The 21,531-nt window shown below is 39.8% G+C and overlaps 1 protein-coding gene across 6 annotated transcripts in view; it reads left to right on the forward strand.

Annotated features, from left to right (window-relative positions):
* Positions 1-21,531, forward strand: part of MAP3K20 (mitogen-activated protein kinase kinase kinase 20) — an 81,289-nt gene that overhangs the window by 47,391 nt on the left and 12,367 nt on the right. For 3 of the 6 annotated variants that reach the window (XM_083842513.1, XM_083842515.1, XM_083842514.1), the window contains exons 10-12: positions 5,208-5,314; positions 11,192-11,327; positions 15,724-20,648. In XM_083842513.1, the coding sequence (XP_083698639.1) occupies positions 5,208-5,314; positions 11,192-11,327; positions 15,724-16,095 (615 nt within the window). In that variant the 3' untranslated portion in view covers positions 16,096-20,648. The other 3 variants (XM_083842511.1, XM_083842512.1, XM_083842516.1) reach the window with 2 other exon arrangements.

Consider the following 21,531-nt stretch of genomic DNA (forward strand, 5'->3'; position numbering starts at 1 on the left):
TAGATAGGGTGAGATGGCAAGAATGCCACCATTTTTGATCAAGTGAAGAATTATTTTCTATTTTCTTTCAGTAGTTAATCTTTCTTGGATTAATCTTTCTTGGATATATACGAGCATTACATGTGCAATAACTATTACAAGTTCCAGTTTTGATGTCTTTCTTGTGCTGGAAGTGTATAAAGAATAAGTTAATCCATAGAATATAGATAGGAATGACAGCAACACTTCTAATTTAGCATTAAAAATTTCCTTGTGTTTTCCCTTAAAACTTTGAATTCAGAGTTTTATAATGATTATGCTGTAATATTATAGCAATAGAAGTATGGTAATATACTGCTTAACATACCCCTATGAGAATAAACTAAAAGAGAAATTAAAGAGAGTATTTACTCAGTAAAAGCTTTTGTAGATCATGGCAATTACCTTCCTTAAATTGATTCTGCTACCATCCTGTTATGCATGAAGTGGTTCGAAAGAACCTGGGTACATAACAGTTTTGTTACCAAATATTATCAGGTATTTCCTTTGCCTATGAAGGTAGTTAAGAGAGGGAAGGATAGGAAATTATGCTCTTTTTCTCAAGTCAAGGCAACAGGAAGAACTCTTTGTTCATTTAAACTCTGAAGAAAGTTAAATACTACTTCAGAAACACCAAGATTAATACCAAAATAAATTACAGCACTTAGGTGCTCTAAAGACAGAACATGTTATCACTGGAGAGTAGTCATAGGAGAGCAGTACAAGAAAGGAGATTTCCCTTCTTGTTTTTTCCTCTTGAAGCAAGAAGTTACTTTCCTACCCATCAGCAACATAGTTTCCACATGAATGCCTATTTAAATAGTGTTCTCTTAATATCATCCTCTTTCTCCACAGAGGGGAGAAGAAAAAATGCTTTGAATCTTTGCATCTGTTAAGGGGACTGTTTAAGTTCTAAGTCAGTAATTAGTGAAGAGCCCTTCCAAGTGGTAACTACATGTCTTATTAATAAAACTACCACCAAGCATCAGCATCCCTACCAAAGGCCACAGACTGAGCTGCACGTACTAGACCAGTTCACTCGTTCGATCACTGCAGCCAGATATGTGAGACTCCAGAATGCTGTTGCTGTATTTCCAGGAGAGGGAGGGATCTGCACGTTGTAAAACAGGGATGCCTGAGCAGTTAACCTGGGTTTGGCCTGAGTTTCTGAGAGCGTTGTTCCCAGATGTCTCTGATGTGTGTTAAGAGTGAACGTTGGGTTAGCTCATTTTTTTCTGACAGTCTGCTCTTTGCTACATTTTTCACTCAGCTTCTCTTTTGTTAAGCAATTATAAATGCTTCATTCACATGACTGAAAGGGAGTAGTCTCTGGTCACATTTTGGGCATGTGACTGACATACTCAATCACGTGTTGGGTAAGGATCACTACTTACAGCTTTCAAAATGCCTTGATAAAAAGGCTGTGTGGCCTGCTTGAGCCAAAAGATGGAGCACACTCCTCTAAAATACCGCACTGTGCAACTTTCCCTTTGTCCAGGAGTGGCTTCAGAAAAATGGATAGTAGATACATGAACAAGTTACTGAAGGTCAAGCGAGGGTGAGTTCAAGGATGTTGGCTGCTTAAAAGCAATTGCTCATGTGCATACGTCTAGCCCACAGAAAGCCTCAGGTATCTATAGGTGACTTACCCCTGAGAAAAGAAGGATGTGCATTTACTGTGGGCCAAAGGAGTACACCTGGAGCGCTGCTGCAAAAGCAGCCGGAGTATCAGATACTGCTCACGCTATAAATCCCTCATGGGAAAGAACACAGTTATTAACTGTGCTTTGAATTTATAAGAATTTGTTCGTACCTGGAAGAAGATGTCCATAGTACACTGCTCCAGGTGACGTGTGTTGGTAGTCTGCATTCAGTTTAAACCGTGCTAGTTAAACTGTCCCTTATGGGTTCAAAGCTTTTTACTAAAATGCTAATTACTAATTACTTTAAGTCAGTAGTTATTAAAGAACAATCTCTGTGGTAACAAGTATGTTAAATAACTACCCAAATATTAAAATCCCTACCAAACAAGCTACTTTTGCTAGGGCATTAGGAAGTTGTACAAACAAGGTTGCTTATAACTAATGCCTTCATTTACTAGGGATTCTTGCTTTGGAAACACAGGTGGCTGCATCTTTCTTTTTGATTTCATCTGTTCCTTCAGTTTATCACCACTTTAACATCAAAGATGATTATAAATTACTGAATATTTTATTGGAACTCAAATCTGTGAATAGAGAAGCAGCAAGAAAGAAAAGCCGTATGTATTAAATATCTTGGTTTTATGCAGACCTGTTTAGTAAGAAATACTGAGCGGAAGGAAATAGTGAAAACGTTAGCCAGAATTATTCCTAAATGGGAATATATTAAAAATTGTTGCATGAGACATCATAGATATGAAGGGAAACAATTTTCAAAGGCAACTCATGCCTTGATATTTTGAGAGTCTCTTGTAAGGAACCACTTAAGATGCCTGACTTTCTAGGAAGTGCCAAGCAGCCACCCACTGAAAATAAGACTGTTTGTTTTTTAAAGAAAGCTTCTCAGCTTGGATTCCCAACAATCACTTCTTGCCAGTTTTACCCAAGTTATCAGTCTGTACCTAGACTGCATTATTAAATCTAAAATTATTGTTTCCTTTGGGGGAAGAAACCAACAAAAACATGAAGTTACGTAGGTTTGTGTCTTCCTGTCAGCTGCACCTCCAGGGAAAGCTGTAACCTATGCATCTGGCATCTGTAAAGCTGGCAGGATAGCTGGTGGCTGTTGATGGAAATTACACAGGCCAACGAGCTTTGTCAGTACTATGTGACTGTACACTTGTTCCAGCTGTAGTTGTGCAACACAACAGCCCCTTTGCCTGTAAATACTTGCTGCATACCAGCTTGGTTCCGCTCTGCGTAGGACCCAAAGAGTGCATGTTGCTGCTCTTCCCAAATCAGTCCATTGGTGTTTTGAGCTGCCCTTAGTAAAAGCGCTGTTCTCTGTCATTGTTATCTCAACTCCAATTATTCTAGGCAGGCCTGATAGCAGTGTTGACTGTGTTTACTTGGTGTCAGCTCTGCCCAATACTTTCTTCCTAGTATGCTCCTGAGAACAAGCAAGCAACATACAGAGAACCATTTTGTAAAGAACACCTAAGTAAGCCATAAAATCTTGTAATTTATGCAACAAAGCGATATTTGCTCTTCATCTGCTTCTGAAAATAGAATTAGTTTAGTAAAGGCACATTACACACCTGCTAGTCAGTCAGACAGCACATAGCAGCAGTTCCCCAGGGCTTCTGTGGGGACTGGGTGTTGCATGGTGACCTGAGAGCTCTCTCCAATCCACCTCCTACAAGAAAATGTTGGTGAGGGGAAAGCCATCAAAATAACAACAGGTCATTCATCAAACCATGTGCCACAGTCTTCTGTCTGGCAGCTTTTTCAGCATTTGAGAGGAATCCCCTCGACATTTCGCACCCGCTGGGGCAGTTACAAGAGATGCAGCTGTAGCAACAGGAAGGGCATGAGGGCCACCTGAGCGTCCCCCTTCTCCAAAACAGCACCAGGGCTGTCCAACCGTGTTGGCACTAGTGATAAATGTTGTGCCCCTTACCCCCTGGTGCTGCACGCTCCCTGACCAGGGAGGGTCATGCCCCTGCAGGATGTGTTCAAAGGGTCTGCTCACCATGGTGGGTCCAGTAGCATTGTGCATGCAGGGGGGCTGCTGCTGCCTCTCCGTAAGTGCAGCTCCACAGGCAGGGATCCCCACTGGGCTTCCGCACTGGAAGCATATTGCTCCCATGCCACATGATGCTAGGGAGGCTCCTGCAGCTCGAGGCACCCAGGTTGCTGCTCCATGGATGATGGGCTGGGGGCCAGGTTGCAAGAGAGTGAGTGGCTGGGGCAGGAGCTGCAAAGAAAGGCTGCATAACTCACCCAACTGCACATTTGCCTGAAATCATGGAGATGGACCAAAAAATGACAGACAAAGCTTCCAGTTGCAGCCAAATAGTGCAGCATTACAATATAAGAGAGCTTGTCTTTTTTTTTTGTTATGCATTTGACACTTTTTCATGCTGTTTGACATTTAAAATAAAGAAATTGTCTTTCTTTTATAATGTGGAAATCACTTGGATCTTCCTGGGAGAGACACCTCAGCATTGTTCCTGATTGTTTTTGTGCTCCCAAATTAAAATGCACGTTTTAATTGCGGCATCTGTAATTTTAGCAGAAATGGTATAATTACAGGCGAGATACAGAGAGAATGCGCATCATCCCCTTATTATGTATCTACATTTTGTTTCAACCTTTTGTCTCAACCTTGTCTGGGGTCTGTCAAACAGACTAACAGAGTCAGTGCTCTTTCAAGAAACACATTTAACTGTGTTTTTTTCAGTTATTATCCTAGTTAGTAGCTTTTTCTTCGGGACTAAGGGGAAAGAGGAAAATCCAGAGAAGCTGCAACTGCTCTCTACATGGCAATGCGGTTATGCAGTCAGCAGGGTGGGTGCTGGGTGCAGAGCCTGGCGACAGAAAGTTCAGTGAATGAGCCCAGCACAGGACCAGCCGAGACACTGTTCGCATGAGCTCTGCTGGCATCCGAGGCATCATTGTGTAGCCCAGATCTTCACTTCTTCCCCGCCTACCCATGGGTTAGCTAAGTGAGAGGGTTTTCTGGAAAGTGTCCTTCCCTGCAAGTTGCAGCCAGGAACCCATTTGTGATGGGCAGCTAAATAGCTTGTTTACGCGTTAAAGAATTTGGGTTAGTCCCTATAAAAGGCCGTCTGTCTAATGACCAGTTGCTAATGGGTCCAGCCTTCTCTTTCAGGCAGTATTTTCCTTCTTAGCTTGATGAAAACTTTCTTTTTATTCTAAAATCTTTATAGTTATTAAACAAAATCAGTAGTAATAACGTTTTTATTGATACCACAAGGAGTACGAAAAGGTTTTACTGGTAGATACAGGAGAGTAAGCAGAGGCTTGAGTCCTGCTGGCATATGTGATTCTTTCCGAACTGACCATTTCTTCAATTGGAAGAATAGTAGAAAAATAAAAATTACAACTTTGCAGTTCTCATGTAGATGCGGTGTCAGAAAGCAGCATCCCAATTTCTGTTGCTTGCCATCTGTCACTTTCAATTGAAGAAATTTTGTGAATGGTTTTACATAGTAACATAAACACTGGCTTTTCTTTTGTCCTCAGAAAAGGCCATCTTTCAAGCAGATCATTTCAATTCTGGAGTCTATGTCAAATGACAGCAACCTTCCAGACCAGTGCAACTCATTCCTGCATAACAAGGCAGAGTGGAGGTAAGTTTCCTGCCTCCCAAGATGAAATGATGTGGTTTTCCAAGTCTGTACTCTTTTCAGATGGACATCAGGCTCTGATGAGGTATCAGTAGAAAAACATCTGCTTTGTGCTTTAGGTATTTTTAGAATGTAATTTACCTTGTTGTTTTTCAGGAATGCCCAGAATGCTGTGAAACTTGTATTGGGAGCCAATACACTTAGCTGAACACTATGTTTATTACATTGGTTTAGGTATCATGTTATTTATGGTTTTGTGATTCACATCTTAAAACCAACTGTGTGTTCTCAGTGAATAGTGTGAGGGCCAAGCAACTCAGCTGTAAGTACTGTTTGATGCAATTCTCACAGAAAGCAGATAGGTGTATCGTTATATTAAAAAATGATAAAGATAAAAGACAAAAGAATAAATTTTCAAATCAAATTTCCATTTGTCTTCAGTTGCATTTTGCCATTTTGTGCATTCTTTCACTTGTATTGACTTTGTATCCATGCATTAAGCATATGACCAGGCTAGGCCTGCTTTTGCAAATTGCTTGAGCATATGGTTTTACCTGTTGCTGATTGCAATTTCTACTTGTAAGCGATTCTAAATGGAGATGAGATTTGAGAAAATGGTATTACAGGACCCAGTTTTACAGTAAAAGCGTCAGCCTATTTCTCATACGTGCCAAAACTTCAAAAAATGTCCCTGATGCATATTTGTCAGTTGGAAAGCCCGCAGCTTCACAGTACATCCCTGTGTTTGGAAAAGCGAACTGAAAACAGATCTGCATAGGCAGAAGATTTTTACCAGGCGACCGTGCTGCGGTCTATATTAAGAAGCTTGGCCCCTCTCCAGGTAAGCTGGGAGCAGAGAGCCTGAAGCTTCCCTGAAGGCTGGAGCAGGGGGCGGACAGAGGAAAGGGACGGAAAGGAAACGAGCCTCGCAACAAAACCCGAATCCCAAATTCCCTTCGCGGCCTTCCCAGTAAAATCAAGACGCGCAGTTTTAATTGCGGGGAGTGGAAAAAGTGAGCTGGAGCCGGGACGCTTCCCCGGTCACATGGCGGCAGTATAAATAGCCGCTCGGCGCTGGGACGGCTCCTGCCCGGACCGAGCAGCGCTCGGCGGCGGCCCCCGCACCGCCGGGACCGGCGGCGGCAGCGCGACACCTGCTGGCGGCCGCCCCGGCCTGCGCCTGCGGCCCGCTGCGCCCCCGGGGCCCGGCCCGTTGTACCCCGGTACTCGGCCCCTTGCCCTTCGGAGCCTGGCCCCCAGCCCCCGGGCCTCTGCCCGGTGCCCCAGCCCCCGCCGCCTCGTCCCCAAGTGGGGTGGTCTCGGTGCTTCCTCTAGCCTTCAGCCAGCCCTCACTTGGTTCTCAGTGGTTTCAGCCGTGGCGTGGTTTTTGCAGCACGTTGCTTGCACCCCCCCCACACACCTGTATTTCACGGCTTGGTATCTAGCATGTAAAAGCTTGTTTCTTGGCCGCCGTCTGCAGGCTTCAGGCATCATACTGCATTTTCAGTTGTACAAGGAAGCAAAAAATCCCCCAGTGAGGCGTTTCTTAGACAAGCGTTGTATTCCATGGGTTTTCTGTTATTTTCCCTTTTAAAATTTGCACAGATCAGGGAAAATCCTGTTTTTTGCTATTTATTACTATTCCTATTTGTGCTGTTTTGGAGGGTAACCTCTTCATTCTGCAAAAGCAGACAGTAAAATCAAACTTGCCAAAGTGGGTTTGTGGAAAGAAATATTTATTTTAGTGATGAACAAGTACTCAACTTCCTTTGGCAAAAACAAGTATCTACTTAAATCTCACCGATATAACAAATTAAAAACCCATGCTAGCTGACATTCGGTAAACTTCTTTCACAAAGTTGATTTATTTTTTGTAGTGTGAGCAAGGTAGCCCAAGTATTGAGAAATCTCACAAAAATTATTTTGATGCATCTAAGTTGTTACATAAGGTATGGTTGACAAGTCATGGAAAAACTTCTTTACCATGGAAGGTTGTGTTAAAGGTAAACTTGGCACGTTTATTTCTGGAGGAATAAATGACTTGGAGACAAGGAGATATGATAGAAGAAATATGAATTCATGATTGGGCATGATTTGCCTGAGAGTGAAGATGATTTCTGAATTAAACTGAAATGAAAACATGAGTACAAAAGGAGAGCAAGTCGTGTGGGGACTTGTTCAGAAGCTAGGGTAAGAGGGGTTCTCTCATATGTGAATTCTAGTAATCTGCCCTGAGGTGAAACCAGTATTTGTATGGAGCCATTCAGGAAGGCTAAGCTAAATTAATAGAAAGAATGCAAAAAATACAGTTTGAAAAAATGAAACAGATTAAGGACTTGTACGCATAAAGCGGTCCCAAGGGATAAACTAAAACAGACCATTTCTGAGAAGACTTGTACAAGTTTAATGTGCTTTAACTTCTGCATTAAAAATTGTATGTTTACTCATTGCTTTATTTTTTATATTTTTATTTTATTTTTTATCCCATAGGGATTTGCAAATAAATAGTTGAACCAGCAATAGGGAAAGAATGAGATGTGTTACCAAGAAATAGGGACTTTTAATGAAGCCTGGGCATCAGAGCACTGGAGAAGGGTGGAGTTGGGAAAAGTGAAGGTTACACTTATGCCTTTTTAATGGATCTCTAAATTAGTGATCCAGGTACTGCACATTCATGGGGATACTGCAGTTCCCAAAGCAAATTAAAGCTGAGACAAGGTGGGTTGCATTTTTACCACCACCAATACCCCTCCCCTGTCCGTCCCCCCCCCCAAAAAAAAGGCAAGGTTCTTTTTGTATATAGATACACAAAAAATGCATATCCAATGCTGAGTAGACAGACTCTTCCATGTTCTCTAACCAGCTGGCATGAAAACTGAATGCACTGAATCCATCCACAACTGGCAGAGGTGATGGGTCAAAATGTCATTTATCTTATCTTTAATGTGGTCTTATTAGCAACGTTTACTGGTATTGATGTTTATATTAGCAATGTGTTTTAATGTGCCTGTTCTATTTTTTCCTTAAAATATCCGACATCTTATTTCCTAACCCTTGCCCTTAACATTTTTATTATTAATCAAAAAGGGGCACTGCCTGACAACTAAGTTGCGCAGATTTGCCTTATGTTTACATTCATATTCTGTAATCTCTTTAGAGCTCTTTCTCAAGTCACTTTTATTATGGTAGGAAAAAATGACTATTGAAGTAATGATGTTCCAATTCAGTGAGAGATCACATTTGTCTGCATTTAGTCATATATACTAACTGCATTTTTTCTTCCATCCTCGCCCTACAAATGACTGTTCTAATGATTAAAGCAGTCTCTGTGATACATAGTGTATCAGTAGCAAGTCAAGACATACAAACAAATACTAGTCATTGTTTTTAATCTGTGACCGTTTATCATTATAGTTTCTAGCAATAGAATACACATTCTTCAGTGTCACAGAATAAGATTATTCTAGATAGCAAGCAAGCTCAAACTGCAGAGCTACAGACGTGAACAAATACATGTGCCCTACAATGTATGATGTTTCAAGCTGCTTCATTTATGAAGACTCATTAACTGGGCAATGTACGGTAGCTTTCTCTTTAATTACACAGTTTTATTATACAGTGGAATTATTTTTCAGAATGCAACTGTTTTTGCAGACTGACCTTTTATTATAAGAGAAGTTTCTGTCTAATGAAGAGAGGTAATTACAGCACAAAATAGACTTTTGACATATAGAAAGCTATTGTTACCAGGACATTGCTAGTACGGATTGTTATTTAAAAGAGAACCTTAATTTACATATTTTAAAAATTATAGAGTTGCATATAAGTAGAAGTGATGCTGAGAGACCAACTAAGGAAAGCGGTGTACAGCTATCCTTGAATTGCTGTGTAGTTCCCACAGCAGTTTGCATAGTACATGTTGCACTGGACAGGAGGGGTGTATGACAAGGAAATGAATGTTGGGAGAGGAGTCCCTTTCTGACCTTCTGTCCAATACTTTTCAGTTTTGTTCCTTTAAAGAGTCACAAGATTTAGTCAGAGTTCTGCCAAATGTTTGTATCTGATTGTTTGCAATATATTCTAGACATTTTAAAACAAAAATTGAATTTGCTGTTTATTAAGATGTGTGACTATTTTCCACCGAGCACAGAGATCAACCTTGACTTTTGCATGTCTAAACATGATTGAGATTTTTTCTTGAAATCTGAAGCATAATAATTGCAAAGGAAATTTTGTCCTGACCACCACACTGAACAGCTCACTCAGCATGATTTAAGTGGGATAAATGCCCTTGCCCCAGGCGGCTGATTTTTGCAGTAGAATTAAGCGTGGTGGTAGAGTTTGCAGTAGTTTGCTAGTTATTCCCACTCTTGAATCTTTTCACTGCACTTCTGTCTGACAGAGATGTCTTACTGAAGTAGGACATATATAAGATTTGGGATATTTACATTTTTTCATTTATTTAAATAGACTATTTGGGTATATACTTTCCCACATTAAGAGCTTGAACTCCTTTAGATTGCTAGTGGAAAATAGCTAAATAATTCCATGCTAGAACGGGGTATTTACAGGAAAAATACATGCATTTTTTCCCCAAATAGAAATGATAACTACTGTGCCATTAGTACTTTTATTTTCTTGTTTTAAACATCAGAAGGAACAGACTTTTTGCAGTGTGTTTACAAAGAGAAAATGTTGTGAAAGTTTGAGCAGATGTAGTTGACATTGCTGAGTCTCAGTAGCTATCTTAAGAGCTCTCTTCAGGATCTGTCTCTTTAGGAGCTCTCTCTATAGGAGCAAAATGAAAACAGTGTGATGAATTATTCTCATAATGTGAATGGGAAATAGTTGAAGTAACAGTCAGGATACAGGTGGCAGGCAGCGTGCAGTCTAGCAAACAAGTCGCAAAAGCTTTTTGCTAATAACTTCCATGCAAATAAAGTCTGCAATACAAACTGGAAGATTTTCTTTGGTTATTCCACAACCAAAATGTAGCTGAATTTACTGGTGGAGTTGTTTTTCTGTATGTTCTAATACACACCCATGCTTTTGTAGTGCAAAGCTTTTGTTAAACTCTTTTCCAGGAGCAGTTCAGTTCATTTATTTAAAAGATACTGTTCATTAGAAAGAATGTCAAAGGAAATCACTTCTTTAAGGGACAAAATATGTGCAGTGTAACCCAAGAGAGATCATATTTAAGCTCCTTAGAGTACAGCCTTTGCTTCCTGTCTGTTTTTCATACCTTTGCATGTATGGTGAAAAGCAGAAAAAAGTAAACCAAATTCTTTTATTAATTGTTCCCAACTTGAGAAGCTCGTAAACATTTTCAGGACTGGGTCATATCATGCTTTATATTATTGCTCATATGTATGTACTCTTATATCTTAACCTAGAGAAACAGGAAAGTTAGCAGCAAAAATACTGAAATACTGTTTCAGTGTATGATGAACATGAGTCCAAATAAATTTTATGGCCACATTATAAATCCAGGCAAATGGTCTTCTCTAGACTACTCGTATTGTGTTGCTAATGGTTGTCCCATTATCACAACTTAATGCAGATTCTTTAGGGATAATATATTTCACAATGTTTGGGTGGGAAAATGGCATTTTAGTTTTTAGAATTTTATTATTAGATGGCATTCCTACCCCTTTTTTAATTTTATTCTCTTCAGTTGAAGGTATTGTGGTTATTCTAAAGTATAAACATTGTCAGTTGTTCTTAAAGCTCTGAAAGGCTTTGCATTTGGTAATTAAATGAACTGCTTGAGTTAGTATTGTACTTTTTAGTCTTTCACATTTAATTAACATTCAGGTGGGAATTATGAACAATTTATATCTGTCAGGAAAAGACAAGACATAACAAATTGTCTCCGTGCAGATGTGAAATTGAAGCAACCTTAGAGAGACTAAAGAAACTGGAGCGTGATCTGAGCTTTAAAGAGCAGGAACTAAAGGAACGGGAGCGACGTTTGAAGATGTGGGAGCAGAAGTTAACCGAACAGTCCAATACTCCTGTAAGTAGACAATAATTCAACCTTTCATCTTACTTCAGAAAGCATTTGGAGCTTTGTCTATGCAAATCTCAGGACACACCTTGGAACTAGTGCCCCCATTTTCTTCATTTGTTGCATTGAGCCAATCAAAGCCTTATTTTACAACATCACTGCAAATAACTATATATATATTATATATATATATATTTAATGATCTAATACATTAGATATCAGATACTTTCTGTAGTTTATTTTGTTCCATGGGTCCTTGAGTAGTTTCCCATTGATTTAATTACAGTTCTTAGCTTTAAAAGTTGATTGCATTCAATAAGGTCATTTTCAACTAGAAAGCTGTTGACTTTAAATGGATGCAGGATTGGTCTTAGAAGTAAAATTTGTTTCTTAGAGAAGAAAACTTGAGAAACCTATCTAGATCTTTATAGTCTCTCCTTTTGCTATGAGAAGAGGCAAATTTCCATGCCATGAAAAGTGGGTCAACATTTGAGGTGTTAATTTAGGGCTTTGTTCATAATTAGAGTTAATGTACTTGTACTGTCCATTTGTTAGCTATTAGAACCACCACATTTCTATTAATAAATTGAACAAAAAACTTCTTTAGGTTATCTCAAATTTCTTACTGAAGTATGATATTCATGATGACAGATTGGCAGAAAGAGCACTACAGGGTTAGTGCCTGACTACACATACTATGACAGAATTGTTAAGAAAAATACCACAATTACCCACTTGTCTTTAAAGTACTAGCCAAAACAAATACAAAATCGAGTTTGCAGTAGCATATGATTTACTTATCCACAATTTTATCCTACTTATAACATTGATTCTAGCCAGAGCCATTTACATACGACTTATTTTTAAGGCATGGCTTATTCCTGTTTTTTGAATGAAGTTGCATTCATGTTCCAGCTGTGACCATGTAATGAAATGATGAAGAGTAAATGTTTTCATATGTGCAGATACTATGTGTTCCTAGTAGATATCTGTATGTCTGCTTTAATGCTTGCATACTTCCAGTAACTGAGCTGTGGACCATCGTCTGTCTTGCACACAGCATGAGACACGGCCTTAATGAGCAAATCTTTTCACGAGCAAGACCCTAGGGTGTTTTTTTATGCTGTATTTGCCTATGACTTCTACTTTTCACTTGTAGCTGGCATTGCTGAATAAAGCATTGTGCTAAAGCCTGTTTTGCTAAGCATGAACTGTCTTTCTGCATAACATTAACACAACTCTCCTATTGCATTTAAGAGCAGTTTCTTCTAACAGAAAAAGACAGGTTTGTTTTTTTTCCATAGATCTCTAATGAAGTGTTACATGGAACAGCTTTTTAAGAAAGAAAAAAAAGCCCTTTTCTTGGAAAAATTTGACATTGGTGAAAATTGGCTCGTTCTAGTAGGATTTGTTTCTTCAGAGCAAATGAAGTTCTACAAGGCACTGGTTACAAATACAACTCTCTTAAATTCATAGCTGTAAATCATTTGGAAAATATCCCCAGGCATTCTCCTTGCAAGTTGTAATCCTTGGAGTCAGGTGTCTCCCTCCATCCATCCCTTGGTTCAGGGTATGTCTGCTCAGTAATGCCAAACCATATGATTGCAACAGGGAGGTGCACTGCTTGATTTTAAGCTACCTTGGCTGTAACAACAGTAGTAAAGACATGGAAAGCTGGAGCTAGTAACAGCCTAGGGTGCCCACTAACCTTATACCTGGTTCTTAGCCAACGCTAGGCCCAGCTGTGTCTCAGATGGTACTGTCATCCCTGCTGTACATTCGGTAGTCACTTCTTCGTTTTGCTCTGAAGCAAAGGCCAGAGGCCAGCAGATACTGTTAAAGTGGTGTGCAGGAGGAGAAACTCAAACCAAGTGAAAGGAGAACAGGGAAGCTGTCCCCGCCACTTGATTCTACAATGTTTTAGAGTTGGTAAAAGTTTCATCCTGCCATCCCACATGGTAGGTGGCTCTCGGTAGCAGGCTACTCCTACTCTAAAGAATAAAACGTAGCTTTATGCACATCAGCATGTGAGAGGAGTGAGACCATTCCTTAGAAACGCTTCTGTGACAGTGTTTGTCCCTGCTTTTGTTTTGACCCTGTTTCTGCTGTGTCTTATATGGCAGACACCTTTGAGTCTGATTCCTGAAATTCCCTCTGTGCAGATGTCCAAGAGCCTCTTGCGCAAGGGAATCTGGAGCCTTTTGGAGGAGTAAAATATATCCACAGCTGTAGTGACATGGGAGACTTCTTTTGAAAGAGGACCTGACTTTAAGAAGGGAGGGTATGTAGCGAAGCCAAATCTCATATTTAGAGGAAGACAATGAGCAAGACATGAATGAAATCTAAATACTCACTTGTGGTGCCATGCACCTGCAGTTGATCATTTAAGAACAGTGACTTGTATAGAGATTGGGGATGCCAGTTATCTGTAAAAGTCTCCTCGTGATGGTCACTATATGTAATGTGACACCAAAGGCAGGTCTTGGCACAAAAAAATCCTAAACTCTCCATATAACAAGAGGTGGCAAAATGTGAAGGAAGAGAGGTGTTAAACTAGAAAAATGAGCCACAACTGTGGCCCACTAACAGCTTAGCCCGTTGCCAAACATTGCACAAACACTGTCTGAGAAATGTGTTTTAGAGGAAAGCTGTTTCACAGCTTTATTGATCTTTGTAGAGGGTTCTTCCCCTGTGTCAAGGGATGCAGTTCCATGGATGTAAAGTGACTAAAACTTCAGTAGCAGATGAAAGAACCACCTGGCACTAAATCATGTGTGGTGGGCATCTCATTTCTGTGGCTAGTTTTTGTTTTTAAGTGACCCTTCCCTATATTAGTAGGAGCTTTTGGTGTTCTTGATCTGAGTAGTGTTTTGGTGATTGTGTGATCATTTTTTCCTGTACAGCCAGGTGTCTCGAGTCTTAGTTGGAGATTCTTCCATCACATAGACGGCCATAGGAAATAAAAAGAATATTTAATGCTCCATATTTCTCCAACATTTTAATTTTATTTTCATTTCTTAAACACTGACCACTAACTTTTGTCACCACAACACAAACAGAAAGCCTACGTACATAGGGAAAACCTGAGAGGACAAAAGACAGATATTGTCCTTTTTAAACAGCTTGTTAATGTAAGTGGTTTTGCAAAGAAATGGGCACTCTTTGAGCAGCGTGGCCATGAAGCCTCCAATGTGACAGACGATGGCATCACCATAATCTCCCATGTAACCTGTTGTGATCAACTGTTGTCAACACTTCAGTCGGTTTTCTAAGTAGGTTAAGAAAGATGTGGAAAAAAACATGAATTTTGGGCAGGTAGTTTTTCAAACAGCTTTGGAGAGAAAGGCCATTTGAGTTGTTCACACACTGCTCCTTTGCTCTTGATTTAGTAGGCAGCTTAATTTGGGATCGAACACCTGAGTTTTTACTCCCTGTGAAGAGTAGGCTAGCATGTCACCGAGGTTACTCACTTGGTCACTCTGAAGAGGTGTTAATCACTATTTAGCTGGAAAGGGCATGTTTGATTTGTGGAAAACACTGTAACAGACAGGCTGGGAGAGGAAAACACCATTATCTTTAGGTGAAGATTGAATCAGTAGAGATTTAATATCGTGTACAACCAAATGGGAAAGATCTATTGATATCATTGAGAAAACTAGTGTAAAAAAAAACAAAAACAAAAACAAAAAAAAAAAAACCAACCAACCTGAAGAAGCTGACCAGCTGACCAAACAGCCCCCTCTTCCCATTCCTGTTCCTCCCTGGGACAGCTTCCGGAAGCAATGTGCTGGCACAGGCTGGAGGCCGGTTCCTGTCTCCTTTGAGTTGGTGAGAGGCTTGTTTCTGACTGCGGCCATAGCAGGGCGACCCCTTCTTCTCCTTTTGACCATATACTCAGAAAGTGTCTTTGCACAAGTAATACTGCTGCTGTTATTTCTGATATTTGGAGGGCTGCTACTTCTGTACCAAACTTTGGGAGCTTGTTTGGGTTCTCTAATCTTAACATGATTTGTTCTTCAATCCTGAAAGGTTCAATTAAGCAACTCACTCAGACTTGTGTTGTACCTGCATTGCCCGAGGAGCCAGTCTACCTGGCTAGGAAACATCGTAATCTGTTTGATGCTATACAAAATGAAGGATTGAAGAGTTTGAACCTCCTTTTATCATGAAAGCTCTGCTACCTGTGGTTCTTGCCATGTGATTCAGTGATTTTGCATTTTCATTTAAGAACAATGACCACAGAATTAAGCTGTCTGTTTGAATGAATTCTTGATCTCCATATTGAGATTCACTAATCGTTATGCTTTCTGTTTATTGCCAACTAATCTGGTGGTGTCTTTTTCCTCGATTTTTTAAAATTGGTTCTAACTTTCACTTTTGCTCTGTCCTTTCCTCCTTTAAATAGTTTTTCTTACCTCTTGCTGCAAGAATGTCTGAGGAGTCTTACTTTGAATCTAAAACAGAGGAGTCAAACAGTGCAGAGATGTCATGTCAGATCACAGCAACAAGTAACGGGGAGGTAGCTGGCATGAACCAAAGTCTGAAGGCCTTGATGATGACGGGCTTTGGGGATATCTTCTCTCTGAACCAAGCAGGATCTGTCCTGCGTTCTGGAATGCAGATAAACATGCAAGCCAAAAAGAATTCTTCTAAAACCACCTCTATGAGAAAAGGAAAGAAAATCAACATGGCTTTGGGTTTCAGTGAATTCGACTGGTCAGATGACGATGGTGATGATGATGATTATTTTGATGACACAGATGATAGCAGCGAATGAAATCAGTTATAGAATTAAATTTGAAATCGGTTTTAGCAAAGCAAACCAATAAAGTTATAGAACAAGAATCCTGTCGGTTTGGTCTGTTCAAATCCTGTAAAAGAAAAAAAAGATGTTTTCCTGGCTGAGCATGTTTGTGTGTAGAAAGACATGTTGTTTTTGTTTAGATTGTGTTGACTTATTTCTGCTTTGATGAAATTTGGAATTAAACTTTCCAAAGTAATTGAGATTACTATTAAGAACCATGATTATATCTATAATTCTTGATGCCTGATTACAGAAACTATGGCTTGATAAACTTAAGATCTGAAAACATTGGGGGAAACTTCAATGCCTTTAATGCCATTAATGTACTTCAAATTTTTCTTTTGTGTTTTTTGTCATTTTCCTTACCCCTTTAATTGTCAATCACATGAATATATTTGTACTTCCAGATTTGCTATTCTCTACAATCCAATCTTTCTTGCTGTTGCAGTGAAGGGGTTTGCTGTGTTTCTAATTTAAAGCCTTTTTCAAGGCGGTTTTGTGGGAAGTCACAAATACATTTCTTGGGAGAAGGGAAGCTTGGTTGAGAGAAATAGAGGGGTTAGTTAAATATATAGTTTGAAAACTGAATAGCAGCAGAATCTAGATAATCCCTATTAGTAGATGATTTGTATAAATGTTCTTTTTTTCCCCTCGTGTGTGTGTGCATGTGTATATAATTCACTCTAGCAAAGCGGATTGCAATCAGACCTCTGCATCTATTATCAGATATTGTGATCTAGAAGCTAATTTTCAGTTATGTTGATGTAAATCCAGGAAGCCTCATTAACTTTGATGGACTTATTCTTGTACCTGAGAGTAAAAATGGGTGTTAGCAAATTTTGATTCTGTTGCACCTCTTAAGCCCTGTGTGCTAGCTATCCTTATGAAAGGACAAAGAGAAGTCACAACGACATTTCAGCTTGGGCCCTACTACTGTGGCTTATGTGAAATTCTCAGTGATGGCAGTAATGTGAGGAATATTTACGAGTCTCTGAGTATCTATTTTTTGTAGCTAAATCACTTTTAAAGTATTGCCACTGCTGTTATGACTTACCGTAAAACTCAGTGTGTAACAATCTGCTACAATAATTGCCTGCCAGGCACTTGTGTTGAGAGCAGTGAGTACGTTTCTCCTGATGACCCCTTTAGCAGTGATGCAGGAGGAGGGAGGGAAACCAGCGCAAACACAAATGCAGGTTAGAAAGGAAGCTGATGTAAAATATTTGCCCAAGGAAGAAGGGCAGCATTTCAAAAGAAAAATGTTACTGTCTAGTTCAGCTATAGTGGGGATAAGTCATCAAAATCCCATTCTCAATTACTGGAGGGGTTTCTTTTATGAAAACTTCTGTTTTTGAGTGGCTTCTTTAATTATAGGCTTGTCTGTTACACAGCTCTAACCTACGTATTATGGTGAGTGTTTTTGTAGATAGCTTAGAGAAAAATAGATACATTAGATAACAGCAGGCCTGAAATCATTACATGTTCAGACAACAAAAGAGAAAGTTCTTTGAAGGAGTTTTCCCAGAGTGACGAGTGGGCACCTCTTCGGGATGTGAGAGGATTGTTTTATTCTTCAACATCAGCACTGGTCTGGTAGCCTGTGAGGCAGCAAGAGCTTCAGTCCGAGCTCTCTTGCTCTGCTCGGTTTTCACAGGACTAGTCCTTCCCAAATGCTCAGTTTCAGTAGGATATAATTCCTCATTTTCCCTTCTCCCTAACAGTTGCAAACCTATTGGTTTGAAGTTAACCCTCATGGATCGGGAAGCCTCTATCACGACAGAATCATAATTTAAATGATGTAATAAGCTTACTGTGTATCCCAGGGGGAAACATGCTCCTTCAGCACAGATAGGGATGGCATTTTAGGTCCGTCAAAGCAACCTAACTTTAGAGAGAACAAGGGACATTGAAGGGCAAAGAATAAAATGGAAATATAAGCAAATAGGCTATTTCCAGTGCAGATTTGTACTATTTTTGTAAGTCTACGTCTGCTAACACCCACCTGCCACATTGCACACAGGAGAATTTGATGTATTTGTGTAATCTAATAGGTGCACTTAAGATCTTATGATGTGTCATTGTGCATAGATTACTGTACCACATATGCAGTGTAGTGTTGTACAACTTTAACTGAAAATGAAATTTGGTTCAATACATTTCGTGTTCAAAACTATATCTGTATCTAGCACTGATGTTTTGCACTTTTTAGCATCTGACACTCTCAGAGCACTTTATGCACATTTATATTTGTGTGGGTTTTTAATTGAATTTTTAAATCCACTCCTTAATCTTTACAGAATTAAAAATAGTCCTTAAGTAGTATGGCTTTTTTTAGTTATAAAATGACAAGATTTAAGTCTCTTTACAAATTTTTGTGCTTATTACCCGTGTGTGTAGATTACTTCAGCAAAATATTGTCAGAATTTGGTAGCATCCTCATAGGAATTTCTGTTTACTTAGTTCCAGTTCTTTTGTGAAAAGAAAAAAAAAATTACTCTTCCCCTTTCTTTCACCACACGTTATTTTTCAAAGCAAATTAAGCTATATTAAGGAAAAAATTAAACTCATAAAACTTGCTTGTGTGTTCAGAGTAGCAAAGGTCTATGAATTGTAGAGAAAGTTAAGGATAACATGACACACTGTTGGTGTGGTTCTCTCATGACAGTGTTATACTTAGGATATTGGCTCTGCTTATAAGAAAAGAATGGTATTGATTGCATTTTTACTTTCCTGTGATGGCTTTCATAACAGGTGTCTGCAGTTTACAAGCCGAAAATCATATGTGAGAATCAGCTGTGTTTTTTTCTGTCTCTGTTATGCTCCTAGCTAGCTAAAGAGTTTGGAAGTGTCTCTGTAGGGCCAGTATGTTGGTTGGAGGAGATCAGAATATTTCGTCTTCCACACCTGATTTTGCTCTGCAGTACAGCCCGGTCTGTCTTCTACCTGTGTCAGCACCACAACGGTCCACTGCCACATGGTGCCTTCCCATGCCTCATAGGCCTCTCAGCACAGTTGTCCCCACTGGGTGTTTTGGGATCCCAGATTTCTCTACCTCCCCTAGTGCTCTGCAGGTATCTGCAGTAAAATAGTATTGCTGTAGTTCACAGAGGGGAAATGCAAGAACTGGGCCTGAACTTCTCATTTTTACCAGGCTGTTGTACTGCCAGCATTGACTTGGATGTGTGGCCCAAGAGAAGAATGGTGAGGATTGTCTTTTGGCTCGCTTAAAGATGCAGGGTGAGCTGGGACCAAGACAGGATGTCCTAACTCCCAACTTTGTTTCTTTTCCTTCAGCACTGGGGAAAAAAAACGGGAGGAATTAACGGGGTGGAACTCTTGATCTGTTTGTTCTTGTGACCATCACACCAGTAATTCCTTGGAGTAGCAAGTGGTCTAAGGTATGGTGTGTAGGTGTGCTGCATCCTCAGGCCGGTCGGATGTCCAGCTTGGAGTTCGTCCCCTGTAGATGTGAAGGGCTTTTGGGATATGAGGTCTGGAGTAGCTCCTTGTCGCACAGTTGTGTTCTTGACTTGTCATTTGTTTATCGTTTGAGCGGTTTTGTTAGGTGTTGACTCCCTCTCCTTCTAGATCTTAAAGCTGTTATTCTGAGTTAAATATATGTTGCAATAATGATTCATATTGCTATCAACAGTAGTGAGTCGGTAGTGTGCATACAGCTATTCAGTATCCAGCAGAGTTACTGTGTGTCTTTAGTACTGTAGTTCCTTTTTCTGTAATCAGGCAGCTTTTACAGGTTTTTAATACGACCTCTAACTTGACAGAGGTTTTAACTACAGTCCTATGTAGAATGTTCAGGTAGAATGATAAGTTCATTTAGTAATTTTCACAGCCCTTAAAATGCACGGGTAGGAATCTGGAGGAGAATCCTTTCCCTTTTCCCCCAGACTTCAACTTAGTGTACACTGTAAAATCTGCACAGAGATTTCTGATGTGTGAAAATTAAATTTTAAAACTGTAGAACCAACAACCTTCTTTAAACATTTTATATTGTGTGCTAAATATTCATAATGCCTTTCAAAGTCAGATATAGTCCACTGCATTTCTTGCTTTTGCACTACTGAAAAAGTTTTGTACTGAATAATTGAAATTGATGCTACTTACACTTCAAGTGTGAACAGATGAAATTTGAATAGAAAATATTTTCACAGTGTTAATTTTTTTTCTCCCTTCTGAAAAAACAATGATGAGCGCAATGCCTGTGCCAAAACTCTTGTGCTGTAAACTGAATATATAATTTGTGTGGAACATGCAATGTTACACTTCTGTGTGGTAAAACCTTGCAGCGTCAGTTACTCTCTTTATTGCACTTGACATATGATGTCTTGTTTTATTCACACTGTGGATTTGATTTTCCAGTGTAAAAACAAAGCAAACAACCAAAAAGAAACCATGCAATGTATTCAATTTCCTCAATTGGTGTCATAAACTTTCTTTTGATGTGAACTTTTTTCTTTGCTTCTCTTTGTTCCAAACTTCTATTTTGCAATAAACATTTTGACAGTAAATTTTATGCATCTGTGTCCCTGTGTAAAATACTGATGTTTCAAGAGGTTCCTTGTTGTCTGCTGGTTTAAGTCATTTTTTATCTTACTCAGTGTGTGACATTTCTCCATCTTTTTTTTTCCTTCTTTTTTTTTCCTGAATTTTGAAATAATACAGAACATATTCTGCCTCTGGTTATATTTAAACATGGGAAAACCTGAAAAAATCCATTGTGTAACCAAAAATACAATATTGGACTTCTGCAGTAAATGGTTTAATCATACAAGTCATTCTACCAGGCTCTTCGTGCAGCACCAGCCTGTTTGACTATTAAATACCCCCAAAAGGCACACCCCACTGCCTTCATAAGGATCTTTGTGGTGACCACTTGACCTCCCTCGTGCTCAGATGTTACCCCAGCATTACTTCTGCCCCACAGACGCCTGCACAGGCTGCAGGTAACTGTTGGCCTAGGGTATGCCTGACTAGCAGTAGGTTGAGAAAATTGTCTTTACTACACCATATTTTCAGTCAAAAAGTCAGGAAGGTCTCCTTTTATCTAGCAAGCACATCTTCCCATCTGCCACTTCACCGTGATGCCTTTGGCTCTGTCCACTTTGGGGAGGCAGTGGGCAAAAGGATGGGATGAGGGCCTGGTGGGTTCTTCTCACAGAGGCGCTTTCGGCTGGTCTCGTGGATGGTTTGTGCCCAGCAAGGTTTGGCTGCGATGGAGGTGGTGGAGCAGGAGGAAGAGGGTCTGAAGAGTCCTCAAGTCAGGCTGGGCATCAAAAAGTTGTAGTTACGGGGGCAAAGTCGAGGGGCGTCGGGCAGCCAAAAGCTCTTCAATGGGAGTTTCACATAGTTACTGCAAAGGGCATGTCTGGAAGTTGTGGGTGGATTAACTAG

Source organism: Anser anser (assembly GCF_964211835.1).
Source record: "Anser anser genome assembly, chromosome: 6".
NCBI lineage: Eukaryota > Metazoa > Chordata > Aves > Anseriformes > Anatidae > Anser > Anser anser.